Source organism: Xyrauchen texanus, chromosome 22, assembly GCF_025860055.1.
Source record: "Xyrauchen texanus isolate HMW12.3.18 chromosome 22, RBS_HiC_50CHRs, whole genome shotgun sequence".
NCBI lineage: Eukaryota > Metazoa > Chordata > Actinopteri > Cypriniformes > Catostomidae > Xyrauchen > Xyrauchen texanus.
The window spans coordinates 12,992,833-13,020,135 of NC_068297.1; the positions used below are offsets into that span (position 1 = coordinate 12,992,833).

At 36.9% G+C, this 27,303-nt stretch overlaps 1 protein-coding gene across 1 annotated transcript in view; it reads right to left on the reverse strand.

Moving 5' to 3' along the window:
• The window catches only part of LOC127662465 (V-type proton ATPase subunit B, brain isoform-like), a 41,502-nt gene extending 15,132 nt beyond the window's left edge, over positions 1-26,370 (reverse strand). The window contains exons 1-7 of the mRNA XM_052153641.1: positions 26,161-26,370; positions 8,374-8,429; positions 8,001-8,099; positions 7,685-7,778; positions 7,484-7,561; positions 7,144-7,283; positions 472-573 (exon numbers count right to left, since the gene is read on the reverse strand). Coding sequence (XP_052009601.1) covers positions 472-573; positions 7,144-7,283; positions 7,484-7,561; positions 7,685-7,778; positions 8,001-8,099; positions 8,374-8,429; positions 26,161-26,269 — 678 coding nt within the window. The 5' untranslated portion in view covers positions 26,270-26,370. The remainder of the gene's footprint in view (positions 1-471; positions 574-7,143; positions 7,284-7,483; positions 7,562-7,684; positions 7,779-8,000; positions 8,100-8,373; positions 8,430-26,160) is intronic.
• Positions 26,371-27,303: the final 933 nt, after the last annotated feature.

The window sequence follows — 27,303 nt, forward strand, 5'->3', positions numbered from 1 at the left end:
TGACACCTGACACAGGTAATACCTGTCTGAGAGGACAGACTGCAGCCACTCAGGTGACAATAACAAAGGTTTGGGGAGGAAGCAGACAGGTGAGGGCAGAAGGTTGAGGTGGTGTTGAAGAGCAGGATTAAGCCACCTATGAGGACCAACATTCACTTGATCACTCAAAATGTAAACAATTTCACATTCTATCCACTTAGAGGATCATTTTACACAAGCAAGCATCCTGAAATTCATGCAAGTAGTAGGCTAACATACAAACCCTTGTGGAGGCAATGGTCTGCATGTATACAGACCTTTGTGTATAAAAAGTTTTAATATTAGAATCAAAAAGAGAAGCCGGTTACAAGAGGAACCAAAACTTAACACTTTACCACTGTTATGGGGAAACTAAAACACATAGGCCCTACTTGGATACATAGAATGGTACAAAAACAAAAACAGAAAAAAATGAAAAAGGCAACCACTCACCCCCATAGCAGCAAAGACAATGGCAAAGTTTTCTGCACTGTAGTCCATAACATCTTTTGATTTCTGCACCAAACCAGCCTGACGACAGATCTGAGCAGCAATCTTCCAGTTGAAAAAAAAAAAGTCAACAAAAAAAGTTAGAGATGTAACTTTTGGAAAGGAATAAAGTAGTTATACTTTTAAAGTATAAAAAAAGTCTTTAAAAAGTCAAAATAAGTTAACATTTCAATAAAATAAAAACTGAAACACCATCTACGTACTTTCAAATGCAATGCAATTTCAAATCAATTGAAAAAAAATCTTAAAGCACTATTAGTTTCAAGGTTTCCATTTTTGACCAAAGAATTTCCATTACTTTTGCATTTTCTTTTTTTTAGATAACTGGATAATGATTTTTATTTTTTAAATAGTTTTATGGTGATTGCACTCATAAAGAGACATTTCTAGTCGAGGTAATAGTTTGGAAATGAGCATAACTTGAGCATAACTATGATTTATCAATGACCAAAGATTTACAGTAATTACCATTCCATTACTAACTTCCTGGATTTTTCTCAGCCCGGGAAGCACATTTTCAACTTTGTCTAATATCCCTATGTTCCATCTCAATATCTCCACATCTGAGACCATCAACCCGCGCATCTTATCACGTGGTTTGAGCGCGTTGCAACGTGTGGAGGCTTCACGCCATCCACGCTCAACTCACCACGCGCCTCACCGAGAACTAACCACATTATAGCAACCACAAGGAGGTTACCCCATGTGACTACCCTTCCTAGCAAATAGGCCAATTTGGTTACTTAGGAGACCTGGCTGGAGTCACTCAGCATGTCCTGGGATTAGCGAACTCCAGGGGTGGGGAACAGCATTTTAATAAGTACATGCCATTAAAAAGTTGTTGACTCCTATATGTAAAGGATAAACATTCACTTTTGTGTGATAGCGCTAGAATAATCTATTTTTTGCCATTATTGCAGATATACAAATATTTCAGAAAATGTTGATCCTAAAGATTAAATCACATTTACATTCCTACACAAAGAATGTGTGTTAGATTCTGTTAGATGCATCAAGCATTCTGAATATAACAAACTGTTTGATTAAAATGAACACTTTTTTTTGTGAGAAGCCCGTTTATATAATACATTGTGTGTGTGTTTGCAACAGAGAGATTAAGACTACAAGCATGAGGAATTTCACGCTTATCACTTAATGTAATGGCGCTCGACGTCTAATCCGGCCTGACCCCTGCCTGAACTCTGACCCTGAACACCTGTTTCTCTGAGGGGATAAAGCCGGCTGTGACCCTACAACTCCTGTTTAATGAAACGAGAAACTTTTTATATCACTCAAACGGCAAGAGCGCAGCACCTTCATTAGAGAGACACTGAAACCCACTTTACACTTCAGTTGTTGGATCACACCATTCAACCTTGTCTTTTGATCATATATTTTCATAACATAACAATCACTAGAGCTTTATTCTCATCGCAGCCTATATACTAAAAACAACACACTTTTTCTGAATTTAATATGACTCATTAACTGTTCATCTCAGTGCCTGGAAAGAATATTCTTACTTCTACACTCATCTTGCATGCATTCCTTTAGACCTGGATACCGAGTGGTGTAGGTTTTATTATTATTGTTTGTTTGTGTGTGCGTGTGTGTGTGTCTAAGGGTGTTAATGGGAACTTGCTGGTTGATAATTTGGAGAGGGCAGATCTCTCAAGTGTTAAAATCTCACCCTTGGTGAACTAGTCAGTGCTACCATTCACACAAGCTAATAATAGTCCAATTGACTATTGCCTGATTAATTTAATCACCAAGCTGAGTGATTACCAAGTGCCACTGCAAATATAAAACCTCAGAACTGTTTTTCACATTGTTTCTGTATCTTTGTCCATAGTTATAGCCAAAACAGAAATAATTATAATAAAGAGACATCTTATGGACTACACCAGTATGAATGATCTTTTGGGGGAGTCTGGGAATTCATTTATTGGGTTATGTTAATAAAATATCCAGAAGGCCTTAGGTAATTTAGCAATAACAAATTATGCAATGAAAAAAGTGGCAAATCTAGTAATGGTTTGGGCTCTGTAGCACATATGACAAAGATAAAATATTGCTAAAATAAACTTGTCATTTAACTAAAACATTTTATATGTTTTATACAATTGACCTACATAGTAGTGTCATTCTCATTCATTTGTGTTTCATCTGTTCAATAACTGTCAGGACACAACAGTCACTAAGAAATGTCACGCTAAAGAAGAAAATTAATTGAAAAGGGAAATATTGTTTTTGATATCTACTAGGTATAATTTTATATATATATATATATATATATATATATATATATATATATATATATATATATATATATATATATATATATATATATATATAAAAAAAAACGTTGATATAAACACTCATATGCCCTTTGAAAGCAACCCGTAAAATAGTTGTGAAGAAAGCATCATAAAATATAACTCAAAAGAAAACATACACACACAAAGGCTACGTTCACACAGTCAGTGTTTGGGATTGACAACTGCATTACTTACAGGTGTGAGTCTTGAAATGTCTCGTTCATACAGCAGCTTACAGTTGCAGTTCAAATGCTGTCTGTATGAATGAACAGCCAAAGTCACAACCGTATACTTACAGCTGTAGTCATAGTGACAGTAACTAAAAGATGGCAACGTCCAAAACACCAGCATGTCTAATTACAATTGCTGACACGTTATTAAATAATTTTGTCAAATCGAGGCGAAAGTTCATCCATCAAATCATAATTAACCGATAGCAGCTTTGCATGATTTTATTCCGCGTGCAGAGCTCAGCTTTTGTGTCGCGCATATCCCGCCTGTAAGCAGCCGGTGGAAAACAGTGGCTGACTCTTTGGATGACAAGCAGCTAATTTCTCCATCTCCGTGAGTTAACGAAACACCACATTAAACACGTGTGAGACACACACACACGTACAGTGCAGCATTGCTCTCACTGTACATGACGTAACTAACAGCTGGTTGTCCAATAAGGTTGTTCACACAGCACGGGTTTGCAGAGAATGCGGTTGTGAGACCTGAAAATCTGCAGGTGTCAGTTTGGTAATAGAATGCAGTTGTCGCTCTCGTAAATAACCGAACAGTGTTTGAACATAACCGTATGAAGCACTCAAATACAGGACTGACAACCGCAATCTGCTGCTTTTTGAACGTGTCCAGTAGACATGACTCAATTGTTTTCACAATAACAGATATACTCATATTGTGCCTGAGAGTTGAAAATTGAGGTGACATGATTCTTACCGATTGCAGATCACTTACATTTTAGGCACTTTTGATATATTATGTTTGAGGACAGAAGCTGGGTAAAGCAATTGTTTCATTTAAATAATATCCTGGATTTCTAAGATGGCACCAAAATGTACAATGATGGCGCCAAGACTTAGAAATTATATGACCTTGAATTACTAGGAACTATTTTCCAAAACTACTTCATACAAAATGTATTGTACCTATGACAGTAAACTGGACTCTAGGGGCAATCAAATAAGCTTTAAGCATTTTTAACCACTCTTAAAAATACAATCTTCTTATTTCCTCATGCTGTAGGTTATTGCATTAATTTTCCAGTCTGAACGCAGTAAATTATAGCTGATTCTGAGTCATATATAGTCATAAATGGTGGGCAAAACCATTCAAGTCTCAGCAGTATATTTAAAGGTAAAGTGTGTAATTTTTATGCAACCATTCATCAATTCATCCATCAGTCTATTTAGATTCTCTGTAAAAGAATGGCTTAAAATTCCAAGTAAGCTGTTCCTAAAAAGGAACCCCATGTGTTGTATACACCCTGAAACCCTTAAGAAATGGCCTTGTAAGGTATACGAAGACTACATTCTCATATATATATATATATATATGTGTATGTATATAAGTGTATGTATACACATATATGTATGTATGTATGTATGTGTGTGTGTGTATATATATATATATATATATATAAAATGTGTGTACACACACACACACACACACTATCTCACAAAAGTGAGTACACCCCTCACATTTTTGTAAATATTTGATTATATCTTTTCATGTGACAACACTGAAGAAACGACACTTTGCTACAATGTTAAATAGTGAGTGTACAGCTTGTATAACAGTGTAAATTTGCTGTCCCCTCAAAATAACTCAACACACAGCCATTAATGTCTAAACCTCTGGCAACAAAATTGAGTACACCCCTAAGTGAAAATGTCCATATTGGGTCCAAAGTGTCAATATTTTGTGTGGCCACCATTATTTTCCAGCACTGCTTTAACCCTCTTGTGCATGGAGTTCACCAGAGCTTCACAGGTTGCCACTGGAGTCCTCTTCCACTCCTCCATGATGACATCACAGAGCTGGTGGATGTTAGAGACCTTGTGCTCCTCCACCTTCCATTTGAGGATGCCACAGAGATGCTCAATAGGGTTTAGGTCTGGAGACATGCTTGGCCAGTCCATCACCTTCACCCTCAGCTTCTTTAGCAAGGCAGTGGTTGTCTTGGTGTATTTGGGGTCGTTATCATGCTGGAATACTGCCCTGCGGCCCAGTCTCCGAAGGGAGGGGATCATGCTCTGCTTCAGTATGTCACAGTACATGTTGGCATTCATGGTTCCCTCAAAGAACTGTAGCTCCCCAGTGCCGGCAGCACTCATGCAGCCCCAGACTATGACACTCCCACCACCATGCTTGACTGTAGGCAAGACACACTTGTCTTTGTACTCCTCACCTGGTTTCCGCCACACACACTTGACACCATCTGAACCAAATAAGTTTACCTTGGTCTCATCAGACCACAGGACATGGTTCCAGTAATCCATGTTCTTAGTCTGCTTGTCTTCAGCAAACTGTTTGCGGGCTTTCTTGTGCATCATCTTTAGAAGAGGTTTCCTTCTAGGATGACAGCCATGCAGACCAATTTGATGCAGTGTGCGGCGTATGGTCTGAGCACTGACGTGCTGACCCCCCCACCCCTTCAACCTCTGCAGCAATGCTGGCAGCACTCATATGTCTATTTCCCAAAGACAAACTCTGGTTGACGCTGAGCATGTGCACTCAACTTCTTTGGTCAACCATGGCGAGGCCTGTTCTGAGTGGAACCTGTCCTGTTAAACCGCTGTATGGTCTTGGCCACCATGCTGCAGCTCAGTGTCAGGGTCTTGGCAATCTTCTTAAAGCCTAGGCCATCTTTATGTAGAGCAACAATTATTTTTTTCAGATCCTCAGAGAGTTCTTTGCCATGAGGTGCAATGTTGAACTTCCAGTGACCAGTTTGAGGAAGTGTGAGAGCGATGACACCAAATGTAACACACCTGCTCCCCATTCACACCTTGTAACACTAATGAGTCACATGACACTGGGGAGGAAAAATGGCTAATTGGGTCCAATATGGACATTTTCACTTAGGGGTGTACTCAATTTTGTTGCCAGAGGTTTAGACATTAATGGCTGTGTGCTGAGTTATTTTGAGGGGACAGCAAATTTACACTGTTATACAAGCTGTACACTCACTACTTTACATTGTAGCAAAGTGTCATTTCTTCAGTGTTGTCACATGAAAAGATATAATCAAATATTTACAAATATTTGAGGGGTGTACTCACTTTTGTGAGATACTGTGTGTATATATATATATATATATATATATATATATATATATATATATATATATATATATATATATATATATATATATATATATATATATATATATACATACACACACACACACACACACACACACACACTTTTCTCTCCACACTGCATAATATGCTAGTAATGAAGGAATCAATTGTGACCTCTGCTTCTGTTCTTCGAAAGTTTTAGGAGCCAGTTTACGGTTCAAGAATCATTTGTGGATCACCATTCAATACAGCAAAAACATACTCACTGTGGCACCAAACAAACCAACTGACCAATAACATGTACTGCATGTACTGATCAGTGCTAAGTGGTTGGTTTTGTTAGCTTACTCTCAAGCTCTTGAAATCATGCCAGTTCCTCCTGCATTCAGACAAGGTGAGAATGTAACGCAACAAACCCTGACTCACCTCACTGTTTCCACAGAAACACCACAGGGTGAAATCAATTACACATCCTTCTCAAATTAACGATAATCACATAGCCTTTTCTTAGTCACAGCCATTATACATCAAAAAGCCACTATACAACTGCCTCAATGCTGCACAAAAAGGAGTCTAATTTGATCGCAACACTTCAAATGGGAGAATTTAAATAAATCGCTCTATCCTGAATTGGACTCTGAATAAAGATGGACACATTCTTGCTGTGCATTTCAAAGAAAGTTACCTCAGCTCAAAATCTGGCAAGCTGAATGTAAAAACAATGTAAATGTTTAATAAGACTATGAGCAAAAGTCATGCTGTGAACTGAAAACCAAAATCATACAGTTGAGAGTGGTGCACACCCATGCAAAACTCTGTCACGGTATGATTTGATTTAGTTTGTCTAAATGTATAGCTATCATTCAATTGCACTCTATATATTGGTTAAATTTTGGCTATTGGCCACCCTGCTTTTATCATCATCAGCCACCTGTGAAACCCATACCAGTCGACCTCTTGTAATTAAGAACCTGTGCTGATCAACCTACCTCATTATGTGGCAGTCCAGCAGCACTAAAGATGGGGATCTTCTGTCCACGAGCAATGCTGTTCATGCCGTCAATAGCAGAGATGCCAGTCTGGATCATCTCCTCCGGGTAGATACGACACTGAGGGTTAATGGGCTGTCCTACAAGGGGTCAAAGGTAAAAGAATGTACAGAATGCTCAACTAAGCAAGAAAATGTCTCTAGTACTTTGCAAGATAAAAATTATATTTGCTAAGAAAAAAACATGCTAAGGAAATAAATATTTTCTTAATGCTAAACTATTAATTGCCCACTCAAGCCAAATGGCAATGTTTTATATGTTTTATAGCGGTCTCTCTTACCCATGATGTCCAAATAGTCCTCAGCCATAACACTAGGACCACGGTCAATTGGTTTACCAGATCCGTTGAAGACGCGTCCTAAAATAAAAAGGAACCAGTACTGTTTATTTAGAAGAAAAAACATTTTAAAAACCTGTTAAGATGAGTAACGTTCTTATATCATTAAATAATTTCTGTGTGCATGTGTATCTGTATGCTTACCAAGCATGTCTTCAGACACTGGTGTGCGCAAGATGTCACCAGTAAACTCACATGCGGTCTTCTTGGCATCGATACCTGAGGTTCCTTCAAATACCTGACGAACACATAATGGAGATATTTTTCAGATGTGCGGTTCTGCAATCGTATGCTCTCAACCTGATATATTATAAGAACTTTTTTACAGCAGAAATCCAAAATTCTGAGAATGAATTTGACAATTTTCATACAACAAATTCTGATCCATGTGTTCATAATGATCCAATGAAATGGGCCACAGCTTACTGCATTTGATTTATAATGTAAAACTGTCACCTACCTGGACAACAGCCTTGGTGCCAATCACTTCAAGCACCTGACCGCTCCTCTTGGTCCCATCAGGTAAAGTCAGGTGCACAATCTCTGCATAACGTGGAAACTATAAGAGAAAGAATGAGAACAATATATGGCCCCCCTTAAACAGAAATTAAAATATAATCCAAAATATTATGTTTAAAATTTCATCTAAAAATGCCTTTAACTTTAGAAACAAAAACTAAATTAAAATGTAGAACTATTTCTCATTTTAATCTCATGACCAAGTGCGAGTCATTAGTGAGTAAAGTATTTGACCAATAGGGAGTCATTTAGGACTGTTCTACTGACTCTTTGCTGCTTGGTCACTTGAGAAAAAAAGAGGAAGGAAGTCTTACTTTGACATTGTCCAGGATAACCAACGGCCCATTAACACCTGACACAGTGGAGTAAGCTGAGGAGGACAAAAACAGAACAACATGTAAAAAATACACAACACATTTTTTTACACAGTATGTGCTGGTTTTTTAGCAGCAAAGGATGCTGCATCTACATGCATACATTAACAGTATATAATAAACATTACATTTCCAATTTTTACTTAAACATACTCTAATATAACTAAATGTCCCTGAATACTAAACGGATAAGGAAAATGTATTGATTCTAGGTTGCTGTATGTCTTCTTGGCAGGCACAAGTGCTTGGGCACGCACGCACACACACACACACACACACACGCCGCATGCGCGCACACACACAAACCTTGACAACAAGCACTAGCCATGACCAATAAAGTGCATGAAATTTGCCACAAAAGCCCACAATCACATGGAAATGAAGACCCTTTCTCTTGACACCTGTGCATCTAATTGTACAAAGTGACCTTTACTGGAGAATTCTAAATGGCTTTCATACATTTCCATGTCCAAATGTCAGCTAGAGGAACATGGTTAGTGCATTCGAGGCGCTCTTTCGGCAGATGTCACGATGGGGGAAAGACATCTTCAATCTGCTGATGGAACAGTCTATGTTCCTTGAGCGACATTTTCTCTACTCAGACTATGGTAATTTATGATCCAGATTCAGGTGCCCAAAAAGTCTGATAACATACCAGGCAGATTTGTTATTCTGCAAAGATGCAGATATGTAAGTGGGGCACAGTGCCTTTGGGACGCCACTTCTTACATCTTGATCGGAGAGCACGTGACTAGTAAATCATGCTTGGACTGTCTGTCCATTATCCAGCAATTTTTCCAAGTTAAGACTCCGATGATTAGAGATCAAATAAGTATAATTATACAATAAATATAAGAACAGACAGATAACGTCTGTTTAAGTGAAGAAAAAATTGCTGATGTGGTGTAGAGGTAATTGAGTCATTGTGCTCATATGGTTGATATGGCTGTTTGAGTCTGACCAGCAACATGTTCTAATCCAGTTCCACCTCTCTCTGCCCAACTCTCCACTCTATACATTTAATAAAGCAAAAGCCAATAAAAATAAAAATACTGTTAATCTTCATGGCAATGAGGTTTCTGGTCAAAGTAAAAAAGCTTTAAGCAAAACAATATTTTGTAATTTTTTTTTGGAGTTTAACATTAACAGTTCCATAATTTTTCAACACACATTTTTTTTTGCATTGAACTACTATATACAGACGCACATACACAGAGCGTGTTTTTGGACCAGGCTGCAGGTGCATACCCAGGGTGGGCCATCATTAGTTGCGGAGGATGTGGTCTCATACTTCAGCCTTTTACTTTAAATAGGAAAACATTAGCCATCCTGTCACGGGAGCCAATTTGGTGTGAGTCATTTCACTTTGTTTCACTGCGTGTGTGTGTGTGTATGTGCGTGAAAGGCAGAGACACAGATAGAGCACGCCAGATGGAGAAGAGTCAGCTTTGTCTGTTCTGGGTCGTCCATCATGCCTCAGTGTTTCGGTTTTGTGTGCACCGTCAGACTGTGGTCTAATATCAAAGGCAGTAGGAAATGAGAATGGACTGGTTCTAATGCTCAGCGCAACAGCCCCACGGGGAGCAAACACTATGCCACTAATTAGGCTTCAGACTGCACAATCATGTCAGTGCACTATTGCTGTTCCCACACACACACACACGCATGCATGCACACCTGCACATCACAACTTTCCTGGCTGGTTGTGAAGAAAAGAATGGATAAAAAAAATAAAAGAGAAACATGGTTCAATCTTTTTGTTTCAGAAAAACACTTTCATGTGTCATATCAACAATGTGTGTTTTGTAATTAAAAAAAATAAAAAATAAAATTCAGGAACAAAGGAAGAACTTTGCGAAAGAAGTCTTGCGAGGCCCCGTTGCGCTCATGAATGAATGTTGTATAAAAACTGATTTAAATGTCTTGTGACAGTCTATTATTGAGCTTAGAAGTATCACAGTAACTGAACGACTGAGAAGTCTGTTGCATTTTCCCCTCTCCGGCTGCCCTGTGGCTCTGCCAAAGAATGGAGATAAATGTGTCTACCATTAACTAATAGTAATTAATTAATACTGCCCAATAGACTAAACCAGACTTACCAGCTTCATAGCTACTACTCTGCAAATGTGGGCCACCAAACTTGAAAATAAAAGCACCATGAAAATGTCATGGAAATGGCAGATTTGTGAAATTAATATTATTGAATTAGAAGCACCTTGAAACATTTCAAGAAAAATTACATTACTATTTCGCTTTTATATATTGTATATTGTCTTCGAAAAAGTGTAATTAAACTAGTTCACCCCCAATCAATCTGTTGCCTGCTGCTTTGCTTTATTTAATTACGATACATTTTTATTCTAACAGTGTTATACCAAATAATATTCTACCATCAGTCTTCTTGATTACTGACAGTACTAGTTTAGAATGCTTGTGTAGGGGCATTTTAAAGATTGCAAAAAATCCTTAAGACATCATGTCAGAAGTAATCATTTATTTAGGGAAAACATGTTACTGAATTCTTTCATCTTAGCAGCTAATATAAGCTTTGTGAAATGTCTTTATTTTTTAGTAGTCGTACAAGGGAATTTTCCCTTGTACGACTACTAAAAAATAAAGACATTTCACAAAGCTTATATTAGCTGCTAAGATGAAAGAATTCAGTAACATGTTTTCCCTAAATAAATGATTACTTCAGTAATTGCCATTATTACATTGAAAAAAAAAACGGTAGTCAAATCAACCCCACACTGAATACTCTCTCAAAACACAGAAAAACAGATGATTTCTACAAATGCGCAAGCACACTAAAATGCCCGCTTTCTGAAAATTCCATCATTTTTCAAGACATTAAGGCTTTTCCTTCCCTCTGTCCTTTTTGCCACAGCCCAGACAAATTGCAGTATGTGCTTCACAGGGAGGTGCTTATAAAATGGATTTAATAGCTACACTTACCCTACAAATTGCCCATATGTTTCAAAAGAGATACATATGTCTATTTACTGAGAGGTGATCATAATTATGAGGCTGGAAAATTGCAGCCATATAATTGTACATCAACCCCTTAAAAGTCTCTCAAACGCAAAACAAACTGCTAATGGAAAACAGTGAGGAGCTGAAATCTTTACTCAAACAAAGCTCGTGATATGCCCCAATATTGTGCACAACATTAGACAAACGCTAAATGAAGGCAAGCAGGTGTTAATCCACTCATCCAAAGCAGGACGGTGAGAAGGCATGATGGTGATTTTTACTCAAATGTCGAATGTAAATTTTTGCTTCCATTGCACCCAAATGCAATGGAATTAATGAAAATAATGAGAGTTCTGCAAACCTGCAAAAATACTTCATGAGAAAAAATCTGATGATAAATATGATAAATTAAATACAAAAAAAACATGAAAAAAAAATGCCCGATAAAACAACCCTGCCGAACCATGTGCTAATTACTTCAAAGTTCACTGACACAGAAAAATCGGATCAAAAATAAGCTAAAAGAATTCAAGAAGAAAAAAGGGGGCAATGAAAAAACCCTCCCAAACCATGAGCCAATCACCTTCCAGCTCTGAGATGAAGATGGCGGCCTACTTCAACTCCACACACACAGAGGACTCAGTGCCTCATAAGAGGCCATGTAAAATAAAGATTAAAAAATGGCTATACATTCACATGGTGTGAAGTAGCAACATTTCTCATTAGGCTTGAAAAACTTTCCCCACCCCTCCTGGGACACTTGAGTTTGAGTGCGCCGGTCCGAGGGCTAGGCATGCAACACCGGCACAGGTCAATGCGAGGCCTGTGGAGCTGCCAGGCCCTATTGTGTGCTGAGATGTTAATTGGTTCTAATCCGGCGGTAGAAGCTGTTTTGGTAGCCTGACCCCGCGCCTTGAAGGACACCTTGGTGTGAAATACTAAAGGGCCCATTCAAGTGGTGGTGAAAGGAGGCATGGAGCATTCCAACACATTTCCATTTCAGCTGTGAAAGAAAAGAGCTAGCGGGGAGGGGGTAAACTGTGGGACAGGCGTTTTTGGGTCAGCCGGTTGCATTGCGTGGAGGAACTAAACAACGATACAAAGCGCAGGCAAAGGTGCCAGGCTTCTCTCATTCATGTACATCCTCTGTGTTTCTTTTTTTATTTTAGCATGCAGCCACACAGTGGTTTCCCATAAGACACTATAAAAGAGAGTGCTAATTGCCTCATGTTTGGGATCGGATGGTGACAAATGCAACTGTCATTAAACAGACAAACAAGACACAAACAATTTAGCCATGACACCCACTCTAACTCTGCAAGGAAAATAAAGTCAGAGATATTGGATATCTAAGTGTATACCGTAACTGAAAAAGAGGTTCACACTCAAATCCAAAAGCAGTGTAAAAATACAGAAACCATTGGAGGGGATAGTTTCCCTACGTCCAATGACGATTCATAACTCCCATAAGGACAAGAAATGAAATCTCATTTGAACTAGATTAGTCATCAACAGTCAAAGCATCTTTTAAAATGTAGACTCACCCAAGGCTGGACCAATTTCTCAAACTATTTTCTCTCCAACTTAACATGAGACATGGCAAGAAAAAGATTTTCATTCATGCGTTTATAGGATAAAGTGGATCAAAACGATAAATCAGAGGCTATAAGAAATGGATTTTGCTGCCAAGGCAGAAGGTGGCAAGATTATCTAATAACTTGACCTGTTGTAAATGTTTAATATTTTGTATTAAAATTTCAATGACTCTAAAATGACAATGGTTTGACAACTTTATTTTTGTAGGAATAATAAATGGACTGCTTTAGGCATACAAGTGAGAAAATGCTTGGAAGAAAAAAACAACAAAAACAAACTACGCCGCTATTCCGCAAGCATGGACAATGTACAATTAGAATCTTTTACATTCTGTGCTATTGATTAAACACACATTAGCACAATTCTGTGAAAATAAATAAAATTACTTTCATGAAAATAATAATGGTTTCAGTAAATACATGTAATAGCAGCTAGATTCTAAAATCAGAATTAAGCCTATTCAGAAATGCGGAAGACTGCACAAGTGTGAAAATTCTAAAATGGAACAAGATAAAATGCATGGAGGAGAAAACAAAAAAAGAGGATGGATGACCAAAAGACAGGCATATGAAAGACAGTGAATCAGAGCTCACAGGGGGACCTTGATGGTATTCTGTTGGACTTCAATGCTAACAGAGGGAATCCAATTATGGCATTGACAGCACAATGTGCTACACACTCAAAAGGGCAGTTGTTAGATTTAAAAGTGGAGTATGTATCAAAATTAATTTAACAAAATCTGAGAGCTGAGGTACATTACTTCAATAAATAACAATATACGTAACATTACATATACTGTATATAATAATACATATAATATAATAATACAAAACATACAGTATATTGCTTAAAGGGCCATCATAACCTCACTTGAACTCAACTCAAAAAGTGCTAGCTAATTAAATATAAACTATTGTCCCACACACTAGAACATGTTAGATGTAATAACACAATCTACCACTATGAACTGAAAGGTTACTTACTGAAAAACAAATGAAGTGGGGGGGAAAAAATGGAAAAACTGTGTTATAACAAACACAGCCTATATAATTATAACATTAAAAGGAATATTACGGGTTCAATACAAGTTAAGCTCAATGGACAAATGATTTAAGAAGCAAATATCAGTGTATTTTGTATACAAGTATTTTTTTTTTCAATTGATTATACTTCTGCGAGTGCAGTAAAGACAAAATATGCTTATATTCAAGATCTATTCTCTAAAACAGTTCTAAATATTTTACATGCTGGTTCTCAGGTGAATGCATCTTTTTTAATAGGATTTTTAGAGATTTTAAAATATTTGCATTTTTAATATTATATTCAACATTCTCAGATAAAAAAAAATTATTCTGCAGTATAGCTGCTAAAGTAAATGCATGTTGTTTTAAAGGAGTTTTAAATATTTATATTGGAAAACAAAATCAAAAACATTTTGTTGCAGTGTATAACGGGGCGAAGACTTCCCTCTCTCACCTTTCTGTTCACATCAATCCATCTTTAACTCACAAAAACAAAAACTCTTATATTGGCAATTTTCTTCACGTTAGGAAATGCAGTGACACATATACTATATTATGATACAATAAGTTACAAGCCATCATGTTATAATCTAGCTGCAGCAAGCATGCGTGCTCGAGGGATGAGAATCCCCATGCCAGAGAATGACTCAGCCGGAAGCCGTTTCAATCTCTCCCCCTTAGATCGGGACACTTCACGCAACTCTGAGGCGGCGCTGATCGCACAGAAAAATGCCAGTATCGGAGTTTCATGTTATTTACATGACCTGCTTCCTTATTATTTGAAACGTAATTAGGCTACAACGCATTAGAAATAACTGTATTAAAGATGTAATGCTGGGGTGTTTCCTTGAGACGCTTGACGTGCAAGTTTTGCTTCAGCGGATTGGCAGCACATTATTCCACAATGAGAGTGTTTCTGTATTTACTTATTTGGTATGTTTGTATGATTCCCTCATACATTAAACTTTTACAGCTTAAGGTGATGTAGATTTCAGAGTGCATCTGGACTGCGAGTGGTTTTCTTCCTCTCCTCAGTCAGGCACGAGCTGCAGTGCATGAATTTTATCACACTAAAATCATGTAGAACAGACATTTTAAAATCGCACTAAAATCAACAGTGTGTCATTTAACAATTTGGACAAGCCCCCATTCACTCTCATAGTTAGTGAGAACTGCATTTTTTGCTTTAAATTAATGAGGGACAAGTTTAAATTATTTTCTGTGGTAATCAACATTACGCTACAAATGCTGTCAATTGAGCTTAACTTGTATTGAACCCAAACATTTTTTTGAATTAGTAAAATACATTTTAAAAACATTAATATTTGACACATTATTCTAAAAAGGTTCACAATGTTTGCATTTCATGTTTACAGGTAACGTCCTTTTCAAGAGATATTTCAGAGTCCATCTGAAGCTATGATGTTTGGAATAACAAGGCATCAGGGTTAAATGGCAAAATAAAAAACTAAAATAAATATAAAAGCCATCAAAATCTCCCGCACAAACCAAAAACGTGATGACACCTTAAAAATAAATCAAGACCCCGGACGGTCTGATAAAGACAGATGCGCATGACACACAACTGTGACTGTTCATCTGTCCTAACAAAGACCTCCACAGTGATGACACCCCCCATCAAACAGGAATGCTTTTAACCCCACAGGTAGAAGCAGAGACTGCAACGGAGGTCTCCCCACACGCATGCACTGATTGGGTCATGTGTAATCAGACGACTGCGCGCGAGTGTGTGTGTGTGTGTATACGAGGGGGTTTGGCGGGAAGAGCTTTAATCTCTGTGTGTTTCCTGGTGGGATGCAGACTGAAGGGGTGACGGCTAAACTGAGACAGCTGGTTAACCCCACTCCCTCTCGAGGAGAGGTGGCAAAGTGGTGCAGTTACAATAGATCGAAACAGCAGTAATGTTACTGCAACAGTTTTAGAATGATTTGCAAGGATAGGAGCATTTTCACCCTTATGCTGCCTAGCAACAGATCTATAACAATGGTCCAAAGTGGGACCCCTCTGACAGGCAAAGTTTATGCTGTTTACCGTATCTCATTTATTTGAGTAGAGGTGGCTGACATATTTAAGTTACTTTGAAAATATTTAGGCCCGTTTTTTCATCTTCAATCTAGCAACTTTCTTGTATCTCAATGGATATTTTGACACCTAATTCAATAAAACTTTAAATTGAAATTCATAGGTTAATAGCACATTCAGCACCATGCACAGACGTCCATAGAACAAGGTACAGTTTGTGTATGCATCATTTATTTAGCAATAAAATGGGCAAAATAATCGCTTTGCATGGAAACAAAATGTGATATATTAAAATGTACGCAGCTTTAGAAAACTTTATATGAAGTGAATATTATAATGCAAGCGCAAGGCAAACAAAGTTTGCACTAAAAGTTATACACAATAGGCTTTGATACCATAATTTCTGCTTCGGTATGATACCAGCCCAGGTACCAATACTAAATCGATAGTACTATAAATCAACAAATAAAAAGCCTCAGATATTTAATGAAATTACACAGAAAACAACTTGATTAAAATAACTACATAAAGTTTTACAGATACAAATTATGTATTTTCCGTTTACATTTTTTTGGATTCCATGTTAAATGTTTGAATTAAATATTATGATCAAGTGGTGTTTAATCAAATTTTACACACAAAAAAAGCAAAAAACAGAGCTTCACAGTATTAATGAAAAAATATATATATATATTTTGATTACCTGGGGCACAAGGCTGCTATGGCTGAATCACAACATGCTGATAAAACACTTGCATTTGTTATAGCGTTGAAGAAGAAGAAGATGATTAAAACATCCATTTAATATTATAGAATTGTATTATTGCTACTTTTTGAATATAATTTTTTTAGACAGCAGTTATATACATGTCTTTTATTTCACGCATCCAGTTGAATAGAGCTAAAAGTGGGACATTAATTTTGACAGACCTTTGAGTTCTTCCTGCTTTGACAGGTTAGTTATATCAGGCTTCCCAATAATCCTAATCCCGTTGCAACTCTCAAGATGAAATATTCAAGCTTAAAGTGTTAACAGACATTTATATTCTAAAACAGGGGTCATCTGGTATGGAATGATATTCCGGACATTATTCAAAAGGAATTGCAAATCGCGCATTACGGTTTGCATTTTCGTTTAAGCGAACGCACAGTGACTGCCAAATTTCAAATGGAAAAGCAAAGTCCGTTTGCAACTGTGTTTCCCATATCTTACGAGTTTTGGCCCTGTCATATTTAAATAGCAATTTCAATTACCACGTCTGCTTTTTCACTTTCTCAGCGTCGCGTATGTAGCCAGCCAAAACTCAAATGGAATACTATTTTTTTTTTATTGCAATATTAACAAACAGAACAAGACGATACATACAAGAAATATAAACAATCTTTCAAAACAAAAGAGAAATTATGGTTCAGAAAGGAAAAGTTAAGAGAGGAAATGTGAAAGAAATTTAAATATATTCAACAATAGTCTAAAAAGAAAAGAGAGTAAGAGAAGAAAGAAAAAAAAAGAAGAAGAGGGCACAAAAGAAAAAAACATTAAGAGAGAATATTAAACATGGCACTAATTCTGGATGTTTTCATTGCTTTCTTGTTAACAGAAGTTGAAATTGTATTTAAATACATCTTCAATTCTTCTTTGAAAAAGCTAAAGTGGGGTTTACTTTTTATATATTTACATTTATGGATATGAAACTTTCCAATATATAAAAGAAGGTTTATACAAAAACATGCATTAATTAGATTCTTGTCTTTAACATAAAATCCAAAAAGAATGTGTCTATATGATAAAGAAAAGTTACATAAAACCTTTTGGACAATCAGAGCATCAATATTGTTCCAGAAAGACCGAGTAAAAAGACATTCCCAAAACAAATGATCAACAGTTTCAGAGGAGGCTTCACAAAAAGAGCAGGAAGTATCAATATCATTTCTAAATTTCTTTAAAAAAGTATTTAACTGGATAAAATCTATGAATAATTTTATAGGATATTTCTTTAACTTTATTAGTTAGAAAGAATTTCTGAGGAAGTGACCAAACATATGACCATTTAATATCATCAAAAAGGTTATTCCAATAAGAAATGGAGGAAGGAATTGAAGTAACAGGGTCCAAAAATAATGACCTAATTTTATAATTGGATTTATGTATTGAAAAACAAATAGAACCAACCACAGTAGATTCAGGGCTAGGGGAGAAACAGAAGTCACTGTAGCACTATTATTGTTTCTAAACAGCATACAGATTTCCAAAGAGATGGCCTTGAAATCTATATTAAATTCTTTACTAGATACTGGGAATTGGTATCCTGAAACAAAATCGGAATAATTAAATAAATTACCTTCACTATCAAATAGCTGGTTTACTAATATCACCCCATTATTGAACCAGTTTTCAAGAAATAAAGATTTCTTCTTATGAAGAATATTACAGTTGTTCTGTGGTATCCTACATTTCTGAAGATACTACATGTTCCAAATTAAAAAATTGTGTGGCGAGAAATTATGCTTGTAAATAAGTTTCCAAGCCATAAGCATCTGCTGATGATAATTGGAAAGTTTGACAGGAAGTTTACTAATTGAATAATTGCACATTAAAAGAAAATGTATACCTCCTAATTGAGAAAAAATATATCTTGGGATTATACTCCAAATAGAAGATTGATTGTGAAGGAAACGTTTAAGCCAATTAATTTTTAAGGTATTGTTAAGAGAATCAAAATCAATGAAATTTAAGCCACCTTTATTATAAGAATTCAAAATAACTGATTTTCTAATACTCAAATGGAATACTAATTCCCTTAGTATTTCCATTTCCAATGCCTTACACAGAAACCTGTCAATCAGGGTCAAGGGTGGGATTATGCTATGGGGCGTGTTTGTCTTGGGAAGTGACGTCACTCACAGTCGACGGTCAAGAGGTGATGCCCTGAACAGATGCCGGTTTATCAAATCAAATCACTTTATTGTCACACTACCATGTACACAAGTGCAACAGTAGGTGAAATTCTTGTGTGCAGTTCCGAGCAACATAGCAGTCATGACAGTGACGAGACATATACCAATTACAGTAAACAACATACTTACACAACACAATAATTATATACAATGTACAGTAAACAATACACACAATATACAATACAATAAGTAGGAGTATATGAAATATATATCTATGAAGTAGTATATTGAGGAGAATATGTGAGATTATAGATGAATAAAGTGCAGTGCTAATTATTGATCCTGATAGACTGTGAGTGATGTCACTTCCCAAGACAAACACGCCCCATAGCATAATCCCACCCTTGACCCTGATTGACAGGTTTCTGTGTAAGGCATCGGAAATGGAAATACTAAGGGAATTAGTATTCCATTTGAGTTTTGGCTGGCTACATACGCGACGCTGAGAAAGTGAAAAAGCAGACGTGGTAATTGAAATTGCTATTTAAATATGACAGGGCCAAAACTTGTAAGATATGGGAAACACAGTTGCAAACGGACTTTGCTTTTCCATTTGAAATCTGGCAGTCACTGTGCGTTCGCTTAAACGAAAATGCAAACCGTAATGCGCGATTTGCAATTGCGTTTGGATTATGTCACATTTTATGCGTCCACAAATTCCATTCCATAATCTGGGGTGCTGGGAGGGGTAATCACTGGCACGCCAGAAATAGCGAGAGAGGATTATTTTATTTATATAAATTACGCAACTGCATTCCAACCAACATCTTGATGTAATCCTTCCTCATGATCACACAGCATGTTTTCATTAGCTGAATGGGAGGTTAAACAAAAAGTTAAAATGTGACTAGACTGCAGTGTACCCAACAGACTTGTGCAGCACGTGCAAGCCATTCGCCCATCACAAGCCAGCAGTGCTTCGCTTTCAGTTAATCATGCGAGTAAACGCACCTGCTTTGCTTCCGTCAGGCTGCGCGGATAACAGAGTTTCAATTTTTCTTTTTGCTTTCAGAACACGTGATATAATAAGGAAAACACCACTATTAATCCTTGGGGTTTCCAACCGAGCACACAGGTACACTGTCCTTAAACCATGGTCACACTCAATTCAATTTAACAATTAAAAGAGAAAACATAAATCCGCATTGTGGGGTTAAAAAATCTCTTCAAGTCCATTCAAAATATGAATTAAAACTAAAAATAAAGTTTTAGGATTTTGCAGGTGCGATTCACCGAAAAGGGCTAAATAGTTGATCGGCTTGTGATGGGCGAATGGCTTGCATGCGCAATGTGAGTCTCGTCACATTTTAATAGTGTTTAGCCTCCCATTCAGCTATTGAAATCATGCTGCGTGATCATGGGGAATGATTATATCAAGATGTAGACTGGAATGCAGGTGCGAAAAATGACAGACATAAAACAGCCTGCTCCTCTCTCGCTGTTGCTTGCGTGCTAGCGATTACATTATTACAATGACATAATATAAGAAATATTCAAGATTAAAGATTGTCAGCACAGTCATTGACCAGGAAAATAAAAAATGCCACTCCATGTCTGCACAATAGTAAGCATAACCAACATGGGACCATGCAGCCATCATACCTCTCAGAAAGGAGACACATTCTGTCTCCTAGAGATGAAGTTAGTTTGGTGCAAAAAGTGCAAATCAATCCAAGAACAACAGCAAAGGTTCTTGTGAAGATGCTGGAGGAAACAGGTAGACAAGTATCTATATCCACAGTACAACGAGTCCTATATCATCATAACCTGAAAGGCTGCTCAACAAGGAAGAAGCCAAAGCTCCAAAACTGCCATAAAAATGCCAGACAACAGATTGCAAGTGCACATGGGGACAAATATGTTACTTTTAGGAGAAATTTCCTCTGGTCTGACGAAACTAAAATGTAATTTTTGGCCATAATTACCATCGTTATGTTTGGAGGAAAAAGGGTGAGGCTTGCAAGATGAAGAACATCATCCCAACCGTGAAGCATGGGGGTAGCAGTATCATGTTGTGGGGGTGCTTTGCTACAAAATTATGTGGATATATGGAAGCAACATCTCAAGACATCAGCCAGGAAGTTAAAGCTTGGTCGCAAATGGGTCTTCCAAATGGACACAGACCCCAAGCATACCTCCAAAGTTGCGGCAAAATGGCTTAAGGACAACGAAGTCAAGGTACTGAATTGGCCATCACAAAAACCTAACCTCAATCTGATGTCAAAAAGCCTGTGCGAGCAAGGAAGCCTACAAACCTGCCTCAGTTACACCAGTTCTGTCTGGAGAAATGGGCCAAAATTCCAGCAACTTATTGTGAGAAGCTTGTGGAAGTCTACCCAAAAGGTTTGACCCAAGTAAAACAATTTAAAAGGCAATGCTACCAAATACTAACAAATTGTATGTAAACTTCTGACCCACTGTCAATGTTGATGACAGAAATAAAAGATGAAATAAATCACTCTCTCTACTATTATTATTATGACATTTCAAATTCTTAAAATAAAGTAGTGATCCTCACTGACCTAAGACAGGGAATGTTTTCTACAATTAAATGTCAGGAATTGTGAAAAACTGAGTTTAAATATATTTGGCTAAGGTGTATGTAAACTTCTGACTTCAGCTTTATATATTCTTTTGAGAAATTCTATTATTATTAAGGTATGTTGCTTAAAAGCCATTTAATCGTTCTCAATTGCTATGTGTGGGGCTAGCCCTGCATCCTTGGTGTTGATCCACAGAGATCTGGAGAGTGTCATGCGCATGTGCAATGAGCATTCAATGATGCCCCAAGGGGCTATTTTGCCTTAGCCCCTGAGCCAATCAAAAGCTTTTATCATATTTATGTCAGCTGTTGACATGAGCATCAGAAGTTACTGCCCTTGACTGCAGACCTGCGTAGTGAACTTAGTTTTGTTATGCTGTTTATTCTAGTTAGTGTTTTTATGCAGTTTGAGCTTTTTAATTTTTTTATTTTCATACATTAACACGTGATGTATGCAGTCATAAAATCAGATACCCTCTACTCAAAATCTAAATACAAAAGAGATGCATAATACCAGGTGTAAACGACGATGGTGCCAGTTAATACGCATCCAATAGGACATTAATAACAGGAAATAAATGGGGCACATGCACAGCGGGAATGTCAGGGACAAAGAGTGAAGTCAAAAATGATGCACTAGGTTCAAATGTTTTTCTTGTTTTTTTTTGTGAAAATGACAGACAGAATTTGGAATTATTCATCAATGTTTCAAAGATTAGTCAAATAATTAAGTGATCGTTTGTGCCCCACACTAAATAATAACTGTGAGAGACGCCACTGAGGGTGTGCTGTGTTTGTGTGAGTGTGTGAGCATGCGTGCGCTTGTGTAGCAGATGACAGAGCAGAGCAGCACCTCTTGTTCATTCTGTAGCGTGCAGAACACGTGACTGTATAAAAACCCTTCTGCTATTTTAAGATCACACTAGGCCATATCCAGAGGTTTTTTATTTTATTTTCAAAATGTCATTGATTTCATCTCAAAAACTGTCACATCTCATATAATTTTGCTAATGACAGCATACTGTAATATGGTACCGAAATTAGCAACAAAAGGATATTGTACCATTTAAAAAATAAAATTGCCATCACGATACTTCGGTAGTACCAGTAAACAGTGCAACCCAATACACAATAACAAAGAAATGTTTGTCAATATACTACACGTATTTAAATTGTGTAGAATCAAAGATTCAAAAGCCATAAAGCAGTGCATGATGGGCAAGGATTTTTATTTTTTTTAATCTAAGCAGTGCATAATTTTATATTCTTTGATACTATTTTTGAGAGCCAACTGTTCTATACTCATCTTTACTTTGATGGCAAGATGAAGTTGAACGCCCACCGAGGGCTTTCTCTTTCACTGTCACGACAATTGATTAATTGCAGGCGTACAAAAGGATTAGCAACAGGAAACAGTGGATAAAATAAAGGAGAGATGTGACATCTGAAAGATTTGTTTATAACCATGCCATTACGCGTAATTGTTTCCTCATAGAAATACCATTACCATGCTGAATGTCTTTTCAGCACATTTAAAAGTCTATTCAGCATTAAAACAAAAGGAATAGACAGTCTGGGTTAATTGCTTTTGTTGCAAATGACATGATTAAGACAAAAAGGCCTCTGCTTTCACAGAAAAGATGAATGCACTGTACGTTTACTTTGTTTGTTTGTTTCTTCAGGCATGTTCGAAATTCGACTGGGCACAAACGCGTAATCAAAATTACTTAAACAGATCAGCAAACGTCAAGGCATTGGAAACTTTGAGAGAGAGATTAAAAAAAATTGTAACAAAAATAACATAACAGATTTACAAATATTTGCATTTTCTTCATACCAAACGTTTAGTTACAAAACGCTGAAATGTATACAGCAGCTTGAATAATTTACGGTGGCCTCAATACTAAAGTTTATTTTTTATTTTTTGAGAATTAAATGTTTTAAAAACAAGGTACAAAAGGACTTTTCACAGTGTTTTTGAGGACAAATCAGGACCAATCAGACCTGCGCTAACAGACTTGTCCTCTCGACTGTGATGGCATAGGGATTCATGGGTACAGATCTGTCTGTTTGCTTCCCATCAGTCTTCATTGCCTTCAATCACAGCCCACTATCCACAAGCACTCAGCCAGTGATGAGGCACAAAATGGTGCTGCTATCTGGCATGCCTACATTAGAAGGGCTTTTTTCCAACAGCATATGGGGGGGGGCTTCTTTGGCTTTCAGAAAGGAAGGCTTCAATTCTTCTATTAAGTCATTTATTTTCTTCCTGGTTTGCTAAAAGGCTTTTAGCCTGAGCTTTCCTTTGACACTTTTAAGGAAGAAAAGGCAACAAGCTACCTGGCCTTCTCAATGGGACAGTGTATTTGAGGACTAAATTAATGAGATTTACAGTGAATAACATCAATAATACACATGAAGAAAAAAGGCGATAGAAAGATCCCATACGAGTGGTAATTTTAGCAAGGTTCTCCATTAAAGGGTAAACAAAATTAACCACTCAAATTCTGAAGCATCAGACACAAGAGTCAAATTATGTTATCGAAGGGATGCCGGTAACACATAATGGCTGGGAGTCATCGTTAGATGTAAAAACATTAAAAAAACTCATACACATAAAAGAGGGGGAAAAAATCAGGGTGAAAATATAGATAGCAAACTAGTTATCTTGCAGAATGTTTGGATCAAGGGACGTCTACTTTACCGTAATTAAAATGTACACTTCCTTTACAATTTCACCAAAACTCACCACGAGACTGCAAAAATTCCTAATCCACACATTACCTCCCTTTTATATCTGGATAAGTGAAACCACTGAAATAAGAGGAAAATACTAAATTTGGCAATTGTGTTGCAAAATAATGTTTGAATCAGCACTATTTCCAGTGCCTTTTTCCTCCACTTGGACATTCATTGCATCTCAATGGCTTTCCCTTATTGCAATTGCATTGTAGAAATCAATCTATGTTCACTACAATTTAAAAAGCTGATAAAATGCTGAAGAGACCAGCATAAATTAGACATTTACTTATCCAAGCAATAGTTTGAAAGACTGAAATGATGGTTACATCTTTAAAACAGCTGGTTGTGCTAGTATAGTAAAATGGTAGAAAGGCTGCAATGATTTACCCCTTTTATAACAGGTCACAGAAGTCTGAGTAATGACACAGATTGCAAGGTACAAAGCCATAATCATATAACATGTAATTGTATGCATTGTGTCCATTCTCTCTCAATACACTAATACTGAAATTATCATTATGTGCTGCACATGTCTAAATATATATATATTTTTAAATCTACTATAGTAGGGGCTATAGTCATTTCTTATATTCCAACCCAAGCAGATTTTTACAGCATGATGACAATCAAAAAGGAGTGGATGGTTTAAGATCTGGTGGGCATCTGAACCTGTTGAAACATGCATTTGAAAGTCAAACCATTGGACATAATGAAAAAGGATGACCCAGCTATGAGCAGCTTCAAAGATTGGGGCTGTAGTGGTGATACTTCCACATGCTCATATAAAATTCTTGGAGAAAAAAAATACAGTTTGACTTTTCAGTGTATGCCTGTTAATTTACCTTTAAATTGAATCATTATGAAAAACACTATTCTGCAATATGGCAGATGGAATCAACTGCCAGCAGAAAAGAAAACTCTTACTAAGTCAGTGTCCTTAAAATATAAAGACAATTTTCAAATAAAAGATCTAACTTTAGTAATAAGGGGTTTCATTTAGTTGAATACACAATCATAGAAGAACTGTGTACTTTGGTTATGGATATATGACTTTTTCTAGTTAAAAATGTCATATGATAGTAGTGTGAAGCAGAAGGTTCCTTATGCACATTATTCACCAGCTCAGTTGGCTGTCATGTGATCATGTCACATGAGAGGGATCATCACTCCATCAGTCTATTGCTGTGTTATTACCATTGAGGGTGAATCGAAAGACAGAATTATAAAACCAATAATTCAGTTCACTAAATGAACACCTCACCTCAGTATTTAATGCAAGGACATGTTGGTACTATAGGCTGCAATACAGCTAAACGTCATAAATATTATAATGAAATTAACCCTTAGACATCAAACACACATACTTGGTTTTGTTGCCATTGTTAAACACCTACCTTGTGCAGTCTATAACAGATAAGTAGGGGTTACTGTGCTTACGATTCAAGATTACAAAAAAATAGGTCAATTCAGCCTTTAAAATTTCAGATTTAGACATGTTTGGCTAGCTAGCTAGCGTGTTTACATGCGGCGACCGTCAAAGACAACACATGTCTTTCACTTCCTTACTAAAATAAACTTACAGTATGCATCTGTGCCTTTAATGTGCACAGTGGCCTTTCCAGAAATGAATAATGCACACACTAAAGTGTTGATTGAATTCCTAAAAACAGCACGGCTAGCGTTAGAATGAAAGATGTGCGACATTTACTCACATCTGATACTAAACGGGACTGACAGTCCTTCAGACCTGTCCCAATGTTATTTAATTTAGTGAATAAACAGTAAATGCAGATTGAATCGCAGTGTATAAAATGCCACAGAAATGACATATATTGCTGCGGTTAGCTCACTCACTCAGTCTGGGCTGGGATATGTAGTTTCTGACCACTGCTTGCGCATGCTGCCGGGCCGCTGCTTCAGGGCCGTTCAGGTCCACGGGCCGATTCGCCACTAATGTAGACATTGTTATTATTTCTAGTAATTAAAGCGTCTGTGTGTAAACAGTTGTGAGCTAAGAGCACATGAACAGACGGAGTCATATGACACTGCGTTCAGGAAGTAACAGTCGTGCACGCTCACGGGAAAAGACGTGCGCGTGCTCACGTGCCTGAGCGTGTGTGCGTCCATATTTTGTGTATTATTTTAGTGAGGTAAGGAGTTTTCTTTATGAAACAGCAGCGTAGGTTAGTTAAGGCATGAAAATTGAAAAAGAAAGGCACAACTTTAAAATAAATATATACAAATCAATGTAAATAGCTTTGAGATGTTCTTAAAGTTTCGTAGTCATTACCGTTAATTTACATATTTTAAGTTAATTGTTAAGTTAAGTGACTCTAAATGTATGTAAATGTGTAATATTTTCTCAAATAACCTTTTATTTCTTTCTTTTTTTGCCCAGTGACTTGGTACATAATTTCTTGAGAAATGCTTTCATATATTTAATACTAGGAACACAGACTGACATGACACTACATATCTGGCACAAACCTGGTGACAATTAAAGGTCTCTGTACACATCAGTGCTTAATTTTCGCCCCATGATGAGACCCAAAAATTAATCGCAGGTCTGTTCGTATAGGGTCAGAGATGGCAGAGCTAAAAGCAAATAATGAAATTCAACTAACCATATATTTTCCCTATATTTTGGTGTAACATCTTCTGTCACTTGGTAAGCCTAATCAGCTGTCAAAGTGAAAGGTTGCTTCACATCCCCTCATCCTCGAAAACCATTAACAAAACTACACAGTGTAAATGCACCAGCAACCTAGTTTTCCTTAAATTCATCCCAAAACAAAAGTCTTTCCTATTCTGTAACGTAGATTACTAAGTACCAATATTGAATACAGGGCTTGGATCCCATACCAGGAATGAAGTTTCTGGCTTTATTTTTTGGAGAATGCACCATAGCACTTATATACAGAACACTCATAAAATATCTACCTCTCGTATTGTGACTCACAGGTGCACGGCCTTGATGGTAAATTTGACATGTGTGCT